This window comes from Schistosoma mansoni, chromosome 1, assembly GCF_000237925.1.
Source record: "Schistosoma mansoni strain Puerto Rico chromosome 1, complete genome".
Lineage (NCBI taxonomy): Eukaryota > Metazoa > Platyhelminthes > Trematoda > Strigeidida > Schistosomatidae > Schistosoma > Schistosoma mansoni.
The window spans coordinates 31,947,458-31,965,886 of record NC_031495.1 but is presented as its reverse complement, the minus strand read 5'-3'; the positions used below and the strand labels follow the sequence as shown (position 1 = coordinate 31,965,886).

General features: G+C 29.7%; 1 protein-coding gene across 1 annotated transcript in view; it reads left to right on the top strand.

Annotated features, from left to right (window-relative positions):
* The window catches only part of Smp_152830 (putative sodium/calcium exchanger), a gene marked incomplete at both ends in the record, with an annotated part of 88,050 nt that overhangs the window by 56,245 nt on the left and 13,376 nt on the right, over nucleotides 1–18,429 (top strand). The window contains 2 exons of the mRNA XM_018794072.1: nucleotides 3,063–3,119; nucleotides 14,611–14,720. Coding sequence (XP_018648521.1) covers nucleotides 3,063–3,119; nucleotides 14,611–14,720 — 167 coding nt within the window. The remainder of the gene's footprint in view (nucleotides 1–3,062; nucleotides 3,120–14,610; nucleotides 14,721–18,429) is intronic.

The window sequence follows — 18,429 nt, the reverse complement described above, 5'->3', positions numbered from 1 at the left end:
TATGTTTAAACGTGTTTGAGTACTGTTTATTTTGAACGAATAATTTCATGTTTCCTTTGTATTGGTTATTTGAATCTTCTTGTCGATGTTTGGGACTGAGATTGGTCAGTCACTTTTTGGTAAGTTTGAATTCTGTGTGGATTGACGTGATATTCCCTTACTTCATAAGCGTTGTATGCAGAAATAAATGGTGACTAGCAGTGGAATCCGGGCCACGCGTTTCGTCCTATTTTGGACCTCTTAGCTAAATGTATATTGTAACAAAATAGCTATCCGGTAGTACATCCTGGTTTTGAATGGTTATCTAGGTGAAGTCAGTATATGTCGTAGATTAACAGTTGAATTATCTCCTTAAACGTTCTAAATTAACAATATTCTAAGAGTTGAATTTGTTTGTGTTAGTTATTTGAATCATCCAGCTGATGTTAGAAATTATGATTGATTAGTCTCTAACCACCATCTATCTCTGCTCATAATGCTTGTGACCTTATTTCATAATTGAGGTAATCCGCTTAGGATGCATGTATTCCAAATAGTGACTGATAAGTTTCAGTCTTAAACATCAGTTGAAAGATCCAAGCAACCAAAACAAATGGATTAAACTTTACTTCATTGGACAGAACAGTGGCTATTTAATCTCAGTAGCTAAGTGGATATCGCGATGGCGTTTGAAACGGACAGTACTGGGTTAGACACAGGGAGTGAATATCAAGTCTGAGATCCAGGTCCCCCCACCTGATGAGCCTCAAACAGGACAAGACATGCGTCCTAAATTTCACTACTATCCATCATCTGTTTAATATGTGTTTTCTCACTGAATTCGATAACAAATATTAGGCTTCGATAAACCTACTCAATCATTTCAACAGAACTTCTAGTTTTAACGAAACAGAATACAGTATTCATATTAATTGAGATCCACTTAAAATACTTATATACGACAATGGATGTATTGCATATGTGGTAAATTATTGTACCCACCAGTAAAACACAAAATAACCTACAAACATGACATGCTTCTCGATATCTTCATGCAAAAGGTTACTTACTTTAAGAAGTAGATTTTCAACTCGTGTTTGTGCTTACTACATGTAAAACATGAAAATGACGGTAAACTCGTGAAAATTACTTGAGAAACGGGAACAAATCCGTTCGTGTACATATAAACATAATCTTGTTATCTACAGAGCTTTTCCTTTGTATGACTTGTATGAGTTCTGTGAATTCACATCAGCAACTCAATGGTAACATTAGTGCTCCTATGAGTAATTCTATAAGAAATCAAGTACGTAATCTAGTACACGGAAAGAAGTTCCCCTATGATATCTTTATCACATTTAAAGACATCTTTGTTAACAATCAGTTACCTCCATTGATTTTAATTCCCATGTGTATCAAAAAGTTTGTGGGAAACGTATCAATACTGATTTATACTAATAAGATTAATACATTACATTATCATTACAACACATTTCATATAAATAAATCAAATTATAGACGGCCAGTTGTTTAGGGATCTTTAATATGTATTTCAAGAGCACACATATTGAATGCAATTTTTATGCTGTTTTACTAACTTCAAAATAAACCTATTCCCAAACATTTTTCTGTACTATCATCATATGACTAATATTATGATACATAAAGTTAAATTTATATATCTTTGTTCCTCATCAGTACGTTTGTTTAACACTTTCGTTTTAAAATCAGAATCTCATCACTTTCTCATGGGCTTATTAAATATTTATAGAATATGGCGAAATATAAAATCTTTGAGTTAACACATTACTTAATGAAAGAAAGATACTGGACTACTGTGGAAATTTTAGTATGAACAATAACTAATTTGATACCATATTTATAACGACGTAAAATATATATTGATCTTAACTAATCAAACTGAAGAGTTAAATTATGGTAGAGATTATTATATTTCTACCATGATCATGAAATTTCTTATCTGATTATATTTAGTCCAGACATTTTTGATCCAACCCATTAAATTGAGATTTTAGTTTGTGTAACTATTTAGACGTTCGATTGATTCTTGTAGAAAATATAAACAAAACTAAATAAAGTTTTATACTTTAATCAACTTTCTAAATAAAAACTTGTATTAATTCTTTTCAGTATGTCATTTTAATAAATAAAAGGTTCTGTTATTTGTAATCAGTTAATGATATTTTATTGTAACCAGTATAAGCTTATAATAGTTTTCAAAACTATCAGTCTTTATTGGAACGTTTTTTCATTTTCCACTTTTCCATATATGTCAATGGAAAAAAACCTGTAATACGGTTTGTTTCTGTTTTTAAACTATAACGTTTCTGCCATCACGTGAAAATTTTAACGGATCGACGTCCTCTATTCTTTAGTCAGGATGGTATACTCTTTAATTGCTTCAATTTATGATTTTTTTAGTAGAATAATGAAAGTTATAAATTTTCAACTTGAGGATGATGGGAATAATCGTTTTTACATTGTATCTTTGGAACATAGATGGCGACTTTTATTGATTTTATCTCATTCATTTTTGACAGGTCATTTAATCCTCAAATAATAAATTAGCTTTAGCACAAGTCACTATAATTTTGTTTTGCAATCTCATTTACAGGGCTTAAAATCATGATTGAAAAAAGTCAGCTCAGCAATATAATTAAAGTAGTTTACTACACGAAAGAATGGAATTGTTATCAGTATTTAAATGTTGAGGTGAAAATTCCTAATAACTTAAATACGTCTAATCTGTAAACCTTTCTTTTTCTGCCGAATACTCATATACCAGTTTCTGTTAAAAAAACATGAGTTTTGACGATACAATGTCCTCTTTTTTTAATTATGATAATTTAAAAAACATCTTTAGAACTTCACATTTAATTCACTGAATTCGACAACAGTAATACCAATCAAAACACTATGAAATACCTCATACAATCGTTACAAAAGCTTTGAAAAACTAATTGCGTTCATATCAAACTAAATAATGATGAAGCCGTTCCATTTATTGACTTATAAATATAAGTTCAAACGATTATAATGTTATACTTTATGCTTAAATTTAGAAATAGCAGTTGTACGATCTATGGATAAATTCCGTCGAGCCCGTGAAAAAATTAAAGGTTAGTAGTCAAAACATATGTGTTTACACTAGTGCTGATTAGGTTAAGCGCTAAGTTATTACAGCCTTTTTTCTTTATACTTACTATACCTGATCAAACATAAACTAGTTACTAATAAAAATCAATTAATCACACTTGTCAAAAACCTTTATCACAAAGATTTAACAAAACTTCTGGTGAATTGTTTAAATTGAAAGAATTAGTTTATCTTGTGTATTATTCATTTAGTTTTATCTTACAATCATATTCATTTTTTCATCTAACAGGAGTGCATTTAGTTTTTAGTTTTTTTCGCGCACAATTTTATTTTATCTCACACTTACTTTTGTTAAAGAAAAATAATTTATTACTAAAAACGCGCTTCATTTTATTTGAATGCGTACATATTTAATTTAAAGTTTGCAATCAGATATCCTCTTATATTATATTTCTTCATAGTAATCAATGCAAAATACATGCTCATGTCTTTAATAGTAATCTGTTTATAAATACACTCATCAACTGAGTTAAATATACTGATAAGGTTATATTCTTTTGCTAGTGGCTATTTTAAAAAGATATGGCTGGTATTTTAAAATCACCATTTAAACAATCGTACACAATATCTAGCGGTTTATTGATGTGTGGATGATTGGATGTTTGATAAAGTAATTGTCGTTACTAATCTTCATTTATGCAGTATTTAAACAAGGTTGAAAATACTCAACTCGTCAATTAACAAATGATAGACTGTGGAGTTATACATTAACATGAAATACAATTCAAATCATTTTCTAAAGAGCAGAAATGAGGCAAGTTGAATTTTTAAATTTAACGTGTGAATTGCATTTGAAAAATGATGATAGGAACTAAAGATGGTAATGATAATAACTAATCTATAATGTAACAAAGAATCATTTTACTTTCATGCATTTGTTTTAATTATTAAAAAAGTGGTTAATATTTCTTACTATATGACAAATAACACAAATGACGTGACTCAACAAAATAATGTGGTTAAAAAAGTTTTAAGAGAATAATATTCCTTCAAAAAGCATCGTTTTTTCCTAACTCTGTTGCTTTCTTTCCTTTCTTCTATCAATTCTGTTCATTTCTCCTGTCAAAGTATAACCATTGGATAAGTTTAACAATGTTGTTATATTAACTGAATCAGTATATTATTGTTTGCTATTTTCCAAAATTTAATATTGATCTTGAACTATATGGACAGATTATCTACCTTTCAGTTGTTCTGATTAGATTTGTACTTTTTCAGATATACTGCTTTTTTAATATTTTCGTTTAAAAAGTGTTCCGTGAAGAAAAACCAAATCGTAGAAACCTGTTTATGATTGATAGATTACAGAATAAAAAGTTATGAAAGACATTTTATCAAAGTAATTTTGAGTAGACTAATTATCTTGATTAATGAATGAATACTCGAAGTAGTTTTATTTATTTTCAGTCATTGTATAACAAATCAAATAAATAAAAAACCTCAAAGTCATTTTTACTGCTTTGGGTTGGAGAAAAATTTGATTGAATTGCTATGGAGATTCACTTTGCACCGTCAAGAATATAAGTTTTAAGTATCTAAACTTCGAAATTCGAATTTCGGTAAAATCATCGTTTTGGTTTCAGATTATTGTTGGATACTAATTACTTCTCGTTACATCCATTCGAAAGAAGGCTCATAATGCTTGTATAACAAGTAATTATTTGCAGTTTTTCCAAATATAATCGAATTATTGTGAAAATAAGCGGCATAGTTTTTCTTGATATTGAGGCCAGTTGTGATATGATAATAAGAGCTGAAGTCTCTGAATATCATATCGAAAAGAATGAATCTGAGACTTCTATTAAAAGTCAAGGTAAAGTTAAGGCATACCACTACATTTCTCTATTAATCGGATATAATAGTGAGATTCTTGGTCTCACCACCGTTAATGCGGATGTAGTGGTGAAGATTATGTGAATCATTTAACCAGAGAAAGGCTTTATGACAACCAATATGGCGATAAAGTTTTGTTGAGGTCGCACGATGCATTTATTACTTGAATCTCATTTTTGAAATTCAGTGATAACACTTTTTATTATAATTGAAACGTCATTTTACAAGATCATCGTTGCATTTACTCATAAATATTTTTGTGATGTGTTGTTAGTCATACATTTTGCAGTATAGTTTTATGTCTGTTTTTCAGAAATTAGGTTTATTTCAATATTAGACTGAAGGGACTATAAATTATTTGTTTGCTTTGCCCTTTGACGAACGAATGGTTAGATAATGTCATTTCACCTTATTATTAGTTACAACGCTCGGCAAAGTGGATGTTTAATTGAAACTCTCGGAAATTATCAAGTCTATCAAGCCGACAACTATCTATTGTGGACCTGGCGTTCTTATTTCCTCTACCGTTTCCTGATTGTATTATTATTCGAAGGAATTATTCGTTCAATCTTTAATGGAGGCAGCAATATTCAATATTGGAAAGTAATTTCCCTCCCGAATTTACCTTGGTACCAAAGAGAAACGTAGTTTAAAATGTATTGTTAAGTAGTAAAACGAAAATTTAAAAAGTGATGAAACACCTGCTCACGTTTAAAAAGTCAGCAGAATAAACCAGACAGAATACATTTTAAGTTACATAGGAATCACATGTTATTTGTGTGATAAACATGTTTTGTACAAAGAATTTCTAAGTAATATATGAATGCGATGCATATACATAAAAGCTAATCTTGATTTCAGTTAAGTTTCATCCAGCTAAAAGGAAGATAATTTACCATACATCTTGATCAATGATAGAACAAAATCTAACTCGTTAATAAATGACGTTCCTTACTTTTTAGACGTCCAACGATACCGCACTTATCAAAACAGGAATAAAAACCATAACGTTTTTAATTTCAGTTTGTCTTGAATTATGTCAACTAGTTTAACCATCGTCTTTACGTCAATGTTACATAGCTCAGAAACGGAATGAGTTGGGATTGAATGCACTATCACTATACTAAATTATTCTCTCAAAATTTGACTGAGCTGTCTATTATCTAGTTGACTATTGAATTGTTGAGGGATAAATATCTTTGTTTTACCTTTGTAATACTATAACATGTCTCATGTTTCACTGATTAATTACTTGCATCTTTATGTTCACGTTCATACCACCAGCCGATAACATGTGATATAAATATCGAATAACGTTTTGTGTTGTTCAACTGTTAATCTAGGTTTTAAGATGATCAAGATATGATAGTGTCATTGTTATACAGTAATATGTTTCTTATGACGAATAAAACAATCTTTCCGTAAATAGTTTTATTTGCTTCTATACTTTCTCACAGTGACATATTAATTGGAAGTATAATAATTTTCAGTGACCAATTGATTGAAACCAAGTGAAATCAAAACAAAACCCCATAGGGTTATTTAGATTCTAAGATATAAAATGTTGCTATTTATCCATCGAACTTATTTTCTTCAAACATTTATTTTGTTTTCTTCTTATGGTTTATCAAATGAAACGCGAATTGTCTTACAGTATCAACTGGCAGTTTTTCTTTATAATAAAAACAAAATTTTTGGACGTCTTTCTTTAAATACCACAAATAAAAAATAAGTAAAGCATCCACAATTTAAAACGTTATTTTTCTTGTCTCAAGTGACACATACTTATTTTCATATCTACATACATAGGAAATAGTAGAAAAGTTGTCTTTATGAAATCATTCTACTGAATGCTTATTGCCACTCAAACTTTCCGACATCGTACGTGAATTTTAAAGCTTAATTATTTAACTTTGCCTTCTATTGTACCGGGAATCTGACTTTTCATCACTGAGTTTCCTTTCACTTACATTGGATTTTCTTGAAAACAAATGACAGTTCATACTGTAGTTAAAGTACAAGAAGTAATTGGGACTTTTGTTGTTATTAGCAACGAAATTATGATAACCAGTGACTCAGTATTTCCTATTTGGGAAGAAAGCTTTTCAGATTTCCTTACTAATTCTGTTCGGTACTTTTCCATAAGTCAATCTACCTTAGTACTACACCCATGAATCTCAAGAATGATAGGTTTTTAAATGTCTTCATTTCATTTATCAGGATGCATCAAGTCCAAATCTTTCTTAGTCTCCTCGTAAGACATGCATAAACTGTTCATCCAAGAAATGACGAAAAAAAATCGTATCACATTTTTTCTGAGTTTTAATCTTTATTCCGTACACTTCCTGTAGTTCTCCTTTATCATAAGCACTGGTCATCAAAGCATGAATGCCCAAAAAACGAAAACATTATCTTGGAACAGACAATTTTTGATGTTAAACATACATCCATCATTTATATGGTCTATTTTATTTTAGTATTTTCCAGAAAATTACATAGAAAGAAATGTATCACTTCAATCTCTCCCCAAACAATTTCCTCATGAATAACTAGATTTTTTTGAATATCACTTCTTATCCTATCTCATGTTATCTTGAGGCATAAGTGATTTAGTAACTAACTCACTCAATATTTAATAAGTTTTTTCACGCTCCGCGTTCTTCCTGTTTACCGATCAGCCTCAAAAACTCTATACTCTTATCCATTACTGTAAATATGAATCTAATGAAACTGAAACTTTGAAAAATAAGTAATCGTTCTAGTTAGTAGAATTATAGGATATTCGTGCACGATAATTTCAATTTCATAAATATTGTCCTTCTGAGGACTAACTAAACATATGGTTTATTACTAATAGCTTCCTGACGTTTCATAAAGATGTAATAAATATTTCAAACTTATTCTAAACTTCCACACTTCTATGATGATTCTGATTGAGAAACATAATTTGTAGAAAGGTTTTGTTATCAACTTTTTGTACAAAATAAATTAAAACTTACTCCCATGTTAAGATGTTTTAAATACTATTATTATTCTATCACTTATTGAGTTCACCTGACTATTTTGTTTAAAATTGGAAAAATATGGAAAATTTAAAATTTCATTTGAGGCAGGAAGCTATTTGATACAGAGAACACAGTCAAGAATCAAAATCAAACCGACTGTGAAGAATTACATCAGTATGAGTGAATAAAATGTTATGCATTCCTGAAAGACGAATCATAAAAACGTTAGATTAACAAATTTTATCATTGTTTACGGATGATGTAATAAGTAAAAAATATTACACTCCATTTTGGAGTATTTATTTATCGTTGTCGATTTTTCTACACTTATACGCTACTGTATGAAATATCTGTAGGACGTCCCATGATTATTGGACATGGGCATTTAAACAAAATTGATGCTGCAAATATATTTGAATACTCTCCCATAGAAATCAATAATTTCTTTTAGTCTTCCTTAAATACTATTCCTTCGTCAAATGCTGTTTTTATAAAACTAAAGTAATCATTCATTTCATCTCTTCTAAAATTTTGTGTAATTGGCCTAGTCAGAGTTATTTACATACTTCTGGAAACCTCTTTTAATTTTTAGAAATGAAATGCTTTAACTAAATACATGAGTTGGTCGTTATTTAAAATTTCTTCGAACATGTAAAGCCATGCTTTCTCAGTAACCCATAATTATGTGACTTTCCAAAATCATATAAGTGAGACTTCATTCTACAGTCACACTGGATTTGAATACATAACCATACGATCCAGTTAAAAATTTACAATAAACCACAAATCATAACAGTAGATACAGCGCCCTATATATTTTAGTTTGTGTGATTTACGTATAGAAACAAGTGTAAATAGAAAGCGAATACTATTGTTGAATGTTCGTTTACTTCTCACAACTATTACTCCCAATAAAATAATATACTGCGTGTGTGATTACATTAAAAACAACAACCTTAATATCTGTGTGCAGAAGCACTATCTGAAATAATTACTTAAATAGACTAGTATTAAGAAAGCTGAATTGTAACATGTGGATTTTGTAGCTCGGTGTCATTGGGCAAGGAAAGAAGCTTAATCTATCTTTTATCCTTGAGGGTAGGATGTGTATACTCTGATGATATACTTAGTGACAAACTACTTAAGCCCCAATGAAGCTTTCAGTTTACTGAGAAAGCATCTATTCTGCCAAAGTTTACCCTGAAAAGTTGTCTCTATTAAAAAATAAAAGCTTTTTTATGAACTCTAAATTAAAAAATATTACGGAGAAAATTATTCAGATTAAATTCCAGAAATTTTTGAAAAATGTTTTCTGCAACCGAACTTTGTACTGTCTTATCCAAATGAGATCTACTTCATGGATACTTCACTGATCCATTTAAACTTCTAATCACATCAAAATAAACCTGATATCGTTTTATTTTATGTCAACGCCATTTCTCAATTTTCATACTTAACTATCATCATCTCTGTTTTTTCATCTCCTCCTCACTCGCTTCATAGTTTTCATGTGGACATATATTTCCGATGCTTTTTTGTCCTAAGCACTCTTCTCTAGCTTTTACCTAGTTACTGATCCTCTTTTGATAAGTGTTGTAACTTGTGGCCTGAGTGCCCAGGTTATTTATGACATGATAAGACCACCAATTAGAGAGCAGAGAATCATCGATCGGACCAGTGACACACGAAATCTGTACGAGCAGTCTAGAGCACTTGTTGGTTATGCTATCTGCCTAGCCTAGCCAGTTAAGTCCAGAACTCCAATAACAACATCTGCGGTATGAATCGTTATATTTCAAACATACTGAGTTTATATACCAATCAAACTGATCACATCGTACCATAAAATACAAAATAACATTTGTACAAGATTCAGCTAAATGTGCCTGTGAATATGGGGAACAATAATTAATAGACTGGGGATAACTCAAGAATGTTAAATCATATAGAAATAGTTCATGGATCAAAATAAAGTTTAGAACAAGAGGGATGCTAATATGAATAGTTTAGTTACTTAACAATTATACAATAGGAAATATGAGTATCACGTTTGTCCATAAATAGTCCTCAAAAGTTACCATTCATATTTCTCTCCAATAAGTGAAATATATATATATCAACTTTATATATCAGCTTTCGAAATTGGTTGTAACTTCGATTAGAAAAATATCTTTTCCATAAAATATACGCTAAAATATATGCATTGAAATCGACATAAAGGTAATGTAAACATTTTATTACTTATAAAGCCTAAATGCAAAAGAAGTTAGGCAAAACGTTCTACTAAAGCAAGAGATTTGTCAGCACAATATCTATAATTTGTACGTTTGAGACAAGAATTGATTGTACTCCGTTAACACGAAAGTGCACAAATATATTAAGGTTTGCATTTTCCTGTGTTCAAACTGAAAGAAAATTTTAAGCGAAAATTTAGAAAATATTTAGAGCATCAACCTGCTAAGAGTAAAATGCTTTTTGATTAAGAGCGGAAAGTTCAGTTTATTGCATGAAATATGGACAGAGATATCCAATAACCTGTCACAATGAAATAAAAAAGCTAGAAATAATTAACCATAAATGCCATTTCAATATGTTAACCGTTTAAATAATTTGAATATTATGATTTGATGAGGACCAAATTCTACTTTTTGAAGGGTATGTAAAACACTTTAGAAAACGTAGTTTATTTGTCGAAGAAATTACTGAATTGAGTCAAATCCTTTATAATCTTCGACTATCGATTGGCTATGTAATAATATGATTGCATAGAATATCTGAATTCAACAATAGTGAGTGGGTACCTTTTTTTATTGCAGGATTCTTTCAAACAATATCTTGAATATGTTCAAGATAAAGTTAAACAATAACTGAGGAAGTTCTGTTTTATTTTTTCCGTAAACAACTGTCAGAACACAAGGGTTGAAACTGTTAAACAGTCGTTTATGAACCACCTGATCTATTCAGCATTTTTATATGTGAACATAACACTTACCGTCAAATATTTCAAAATGCTGTATTTTATTGTAAAGAAAATGAAATCAACTGAAGAAGTACTGAAAGTTAGGGAATATTGTACATTTATCCCCGTTTAAAAAAAACTCTTCAGTAAATAATCGCATGTGTCACACAGTAAATCAATTCTCATTTATAACACTGATTGATAATCTTATAATGTTCCAACCTGATTGAAGTTTTTATATGAATTTCAATCTCATTAGTTTTCATACTCTATAACTATTCTTAAAGATTCATTTGGAGGCATTGAGTACGCATACGTTATACTATGCAACTGTGCTAAGACTATTTACCCATTACTAGTTAGTGATACAAATTATCGATATTTTGGTTAAATTTTGATAAACTATCTGTTTAATAATTTCAGATCAATCCATTTAAAATATAATATTATCTTCTCAATTTTACTTAACTTTAAAAGTTAATTATATATTTTTGAAAGTAATATTTTATGTTTTTTCAAGCATATTTTAATGAACATGAAATTGTTTGACACTGTCTTATTGCATTAGTTTGTTGTGATTCCTAAAGTATATAACAGTCTGAATTATTGTGAAATTGATTTTGGTTTACTTAAACCAAATTATGTAACTAATTTGTGCTTAACTTCCATATTCGTATTTTGTGAAATAGACATTTCTGAATGTAATAAAATTATATAATTCAAACATTACCTCCTATTATATTGTTAAATATTTCTAATGAGTAATATACGATTTGCTTAGATTGATTCTTATTTTCATTGTTGAAAAGAAATTTACTAACTGTTTGACTATATCCTCACTAAAATGTGTAATACACATTTGAAGCTGAAGCTGTCACAGTTTATAACATCAACAACATTATATCTCATTTTATTTCATCTAACACAATATCGATATTTTTTCTTCGAAAATCCAATACGTAGCTATAAATGAATGGGAAACAAGTAAGCTTAAATTTGAAATATTCATAATTCTTCACTGGTAGTTGTGTGTTTTCCTACTGTACATTTTTTAAGTCATATTTACACAACACTTATGCACAGATTAAACAAAGCACTTGTTTTCTACAAGTCATCTTTTTTTAGAGTTTACCTTTTAAATAACACTTATTTGTATGTTAGAAATCTTTTCCTTCTTTTACTTGTTAAATTATGTTTGTTTTTCCTAGATATGCACAAACATTTTTATTTATACACACACACACACTGAGTTAATCCGAATTATAACAGTTATAACTAGTTTTCCTTTTTGATAATATTTAATAATTTGCATGTTTAACTTTACTCAGAAAAATCACTTATCCTTATTGTGTGTTTCTGTTGTCCTCACCGTTTGTTGATCTTTTTATTGAAAGAAAACTTATTGCATGTGTTCTGAATTAACTGCAGAAAATTAGCTTTTCTTACTCAATAGTAACCTTCATCTGATTTTGTTTTTATTTTGCACTGTCTATATTATTTTTTTGTAAATTGTAAACGCACATATAGATACATTTTCGTGAAAGAGAAAGTCATATTTACATTTTTTCTCAACTGATATGCTTACAAGTGGTTACGTAAACAAAGAAATTATATATATATATATATATATATATATATATATAAGTTTTAGAGTTGAATCCGAAGTTCTTAAAGTAACACCGTATTAATTGTTGCATGTAGTTGTGTGATTTTCATTTCCGATAAGGTTGTAATTCGAAATGTTTTTCTCCTTACTCATCATTACATGTTGATAAACTGAATTTCTATAAAGAACATTTTAATTGTTTGACAAATATCTTAACATATATCTCCAGATATATTCTACTTATATATATCATTTCTAAATCATATATTATTGGGTTTGTTACATTTGTCAGAAAACTGTTTGGCTATCAACGTAAAATTTTATGACTTTTGTTTCAACTAATTTCGTTGACTGACGTAGTTACTTACTTACGACTGTTATCGCTCGTGGAGGAGCAAAGGTCACCGTCGGATATAGGTCTCAGACATTCTAAATCCTGATGAATTACTGAAGAATAATCTACTTATATTTACACAAGTCTTAATTATTAACCTATTTCTACCAAAGACTTATGAAATAGGTCTGATAAGATTCTCTACTACTCAACGGACTGTATCAGTTAACACAATAATTAGATAACTAATGAACTCTACGTATTCAAGCATCACAATAGACAAACTAAAACTTTATCTTTTAACAAATAACGAAAAATACAATATTATTTCTACCTTAGCTTGATTGTTCAGAAACATGAAGATATTCCTATGAATAAAATATGTACTATTTATTCGTTCTTCTACAATACGATTCCTGATGCACATCGTTTGTCATTGTGTTATTGTAAACCATTTACAAATTTTTTCCTCTTATTAGCACTACAATGACGCTTGTTAGTATTGTTTCTTATTCTTTTCTATAATGTTTATTTTATGCAATAAAAAAATTACATGTTTGTTTCCTACTGAGCGTTCATTTTAACTAGGGTAATGCAAATTATCTGGACACATTTAACAGCTTCATTATCGATGTATGGTAATATTGGTGCGTTTTACAAATATAATTAATGAATCTACCAATAACTGCAATTGGTTCATTGACCATAAAGTAGTCTGCCAGTTTTAAATGTCGGTTTAGTAAAACTTCTTGCCAGTAGTCAGAATTTTATGTTTTTTAAGGTGTGGTAACTTAAATCACCATTCTACTTTGGATAATTCGCTAAAGGCACTCATTATTTAACATTCTAGCTTATGAACAATATTTGTTTCCTGTGCTCGGTATTCGGATCACTCCCTAAGTAAACCTATTTCTCCAGTATAGTCAGAGAAAGATTGTAGTTAACGAATTAAATATTGTTTAGAAATATAGCAGAAACGTGGTTTGGTTAAAAGTAAGCTTTATTATTGGAAATAATTCTCCGTGTTACAGATTATCATCACTCTATATATATATAACGATTATTTAGAAACCATAAATTTAGCTTGAAGCGAATTTTTTAATTAAAAACTTTTCTTATTTTCCTACTAAAAACGTCTTTCTGTATGAAGGAATCTTTCGGATCTGTCAACAACAAACATATTACTCCATATCGCAGTAAAACACTTTTAAAGTAAATGCATTGTTATTTAGTAATACGCAGTTTTCTGAATCATACATTTATGTCCATAGTCTCTTCCTTTTAAAAGATGTTTATTTTTATCGATTGCCATACATATATGTAAGTTATTATAGAAGTCCATTTGTGTTGGTAGTTTGACAGAATTTAATAAAGGAAAATCATAATAAATCTGTTTTTGGATAAAAAACATAAATACCACGGTATTTCCTATTCATTTTGTTTTCCCAAGGTACTACTTATATTATCCTCTTACGAAAGTATTTCAAGCACCTACTTATCTTTAAATAACAATCAAACACATACAAACCAAGGATTATACAAAAAATCATTAATTTACCCTTTTTCAAATTAGCACCAACAATAATTCGTAAATTTTCTTTTCCCCTAATTCCAGTTCCAAGTCATTTATTTGCCCGCATTGCTCAACGATCAGATAGTTTAATAAGTGGTAATAGTTCAATGAAAAGGCGTAATTCACGAACGCCTAGTACTAAAGATGGAAATCTCAATCCACGTAAATCTCTTGGTTTCGTAGAAACTGGCCAACCACGATTAGGCCAACAAACAAGAATTAAGATTACAATTACAGAAAGTACAGAATTCAAGGTTAGTTAAACGCAGTTCGATTTTATGGGACAACCAACAAAACGTTTATATCTTTCACCTTTTTTTATAATAAAGCTGCCTTTATAAAGTTTAAGGTGAATGTTTACCATGCAATAATCATTCGTTTTTTGCATAAGTTGTTTGCATAATCAATTGCTTAAACTCATTGCAATTGATTTTTGGCAAAAAGGAAGCTACTTCTGTTTCATTTATTAATAAAACGTTTCAACAGAATGATGAATTTTGTTTATTTGTATGGGTTGTTTAAATCTTCAACTTCTTGATGTTGAGTACTGGTACTGATCAGTCTCTTTTAGCAATTGTACATCCTTTGTGGATTGCCTCGAAATCACCGTCAAGCTACAAGCATTAGGAGCAGATGACAACAGTGGCTAGCATGAAAATACACTACGAAATAACTACGAAATCGAGGCAATGAGAGCAGGAACCGATATGCTAAAGAAAACGAATCACTCCTTAACACTAACAACTTAAAGATTGAAATCACCTTTACAAGTGAAATAAAATTTACCCGATGTCACAAGCCATTGGCTGTCTGGCCTATAAAGATAATGCGTTTCACTTTTGAGGCGAAGGATACTAAACTCGCGTCGTTGTGTGAATATCAACATGTCCTGAATTCCACTCGTAACCGCTATGGAGCTAAGCCTCATCTGATATATTGTCTATGTAAATATTTCTATCGATTTGATTGGAACTGTAAATGCCGTTTTTCATATAAAACTACCAACACTAACATTTGTAAAGTTTTGAAATGCTATGATGCTCAGAAAGTTGGTATAGTATCACGTTAGTTTCATGATTCTTCGGTAACATGATAGGAAAAACGTCATAAACCATTATTCGATATACTTTAGTCAGGTGCGAATTTATATCACTAACGTTTTTATTTTAAATAGCAATGAATGACTTATAGCTGATGTTATATTTGTTAAGTGGAAGATGTAAATCTCGCAACAATGAGATTTTACCTGTCTTCTCAATGAAATATTACGAGATAATTAACATTTCAGACATTTAGTATTAACTTACTAGATCACCAATTTCAAACAAATATCACTTACCAAATGAAAATCGAAATTTATGCCTTGACTTTTAGTAAAAGGCTGGTATATATTGACTGTGTTTCCAATTGTGAAGTCGTATCAAAATAATTTAACTTTAATTACAACTGAATGTTCCATAATTGAAAACTGGATGCTGATCATTGAAAGCAAGAATTAAAAACTATAAAAATCCTTTGGTTAGATTTGACAAGTCTAAATCTATATTAGTTAATCAACTCTTCCATTAACTAGTTAGACATTTTGAGTACAACATAAAAATTTATGTGATATGTGTAATTCTTTTTGAAAATGTAATGTAATTAGCTTACAGTTTATTATGACAGTAATAAATGACTACTTAAAATAATTATTTATCGTTGCGTTCTATTTTGAAGGAATGACGTAGCGAATAATCATATATATATACATATATGTATCAGTAGTTAGTTAGTTGACTGAATAAGTAATGAGAGAGTGAATTATTGTCCGAATCAATAAAATGTAATTAACACCAGTATTGCATTAGTCCGATATTTAGATGTAAAATAATTTAGATTGAATTATTCCTAACAGAAAAACTCAAACCTTTATCTCAAATTCTCTATAACTATCGCTTGAATATATATTCGCATGGCATAATTCATTTTACTACATATATACAAGCTTTTGAAGAAATTTGTTAAATCACAGAAAAAAAGTGTTTAAACTCTTTTCTTTCAGATTTTTGCATGAGTAATCAAAGTTTCTAGTCAATATACAATTTTTGTCAGTAGTGTTACTCACAAACTTTGGTACTGGTTATTGATTTTAAAAAAATATTATTTATGCTTTTGAAACCATATTGAACAGTAAATCAAAGGTCTTCTCGCTCAGTTGTTACACAAAAAATCCAAATACGTATAGAGAAAATGATGCTAAAAAGAATAATTTATTGAGTTCTGTAGAAACCAATAGTGAATTTCGGGTGACTTTCCTTTAAATATGAAATCCATCGATATTGTATACCATAGTTTTCTTTATACCGTCAAAGCTAAATCATCAATCCCTACTTTCCAAGGTTATCTACTTAATTACCGAGTTAAGATATATGCTATCTGGAAAACAAATGCCAGTTCCAAGCCAAATTGATCAAGCTGTATCTGTAAATGATCTTTTTTGTAGCATGTGGCTTCTTACTGGTTGTTTGAAGTAGTTGTAAGTGTTGAGATCCTGAACGACAATTTATTTATATTCGTAATTCATTTAAGTGTACACTCTGAATTTCAGCGATAAACATTACTTAACATAAGCGTAGTAAGTCCCCATTCAATGTTGAAATGTTCATACCTGTAGTGTACAAGCCATTAGGTACTGAATGTGGAGCGAAATGACTTGAATTTTCAACTTGTAGCAACTTAGAAAAGTACTGCTTTAATAATAATTCCAGGCAATCCAATCAACTATGTGTGACAAAAATGAGTTTTTCAATAATTATTTCTCTATTCTTGAAACTAAACACTATGTTGTTTATTAGAATAGATTACAGAATTTTTTCACAAGTTATAAATTCCTTTATTCAGGTTAGGTTGTGGAACGACGGCCATATTATATTTCTGATAGGTTAACAACATAACAAATAAATCTAGTAATTAATATTCTGTAAATTTACCACAAAAACTATAGCAAATACTTCACTTTATTATCTAGACAAACAGTCGATATAAAGGAAACTTCATTTCACTTACTGACCAAATCAAAAATACAGCATAAATTATCTCCATCAATTTCACCTATTTCCGCATCAAGGTTCAATACATTGTATCTTAATGATTGTACATCGATCTACTTACACTAAGCAATCAGAATAAAATAAAACGTATGGGTGTCCAATAAAAAAACATTCCCCTTTCTTACTATACATCTGATTTCCCGATCATATTTCATAATGTATTAGTTCATAACAACTACAGTTATATAATCTATTGAAAATACTTTATATATCACTAGATGACCATCCAGTAATTCCAGGTTTTCATTGGTAGTCTAACATCAACCTATTCATGATCTCAATAAGAAAAAATCAACAATCTCCACAACCTCATACTGTAATAAAATTTGCTAAAGTAATCTAAAAATAACTTATTTTCTAATTCAATCATTGTTTTACTAAAATACACTAAAATAATTTATTTTTGAAAAATTCGCATTATTACTATTGAATAAGAAGTTGAGGAAAAAACAAAAAATATTAACAAACTAATGGCGTTAATTTTTAACAAATGTGTTTGTTAGCAAAGATGGATAGTGGCTAGCAGTGGAATCCAGGACGCGCATTTCGTCCTATTTGGGACTCGTCAGCTGGATGTACCTGCATCTCAGAGTTGATGTTCACTCTGGGACTCGAACCCAGTACCTTTCGCTTCACATGACATCGCGTTATCCACTCAGCTACTGAGTCTTGATAGCCACTTGCTTGTGCAATGGGGTGAAGTGTTAATTCACTTAGTATTGTTTGTTTGAATTTTCCAATTGATGTTTAGGACTGAAACTGGTCAGTCTCTCATTGGCATATGTGCATACTGTACGTATTGTCTCGATATAACCTAAATTCACAAGCATTGTAAGGACAAAACGCGAGTCCTGGATTCCACTGCTAGCCACTA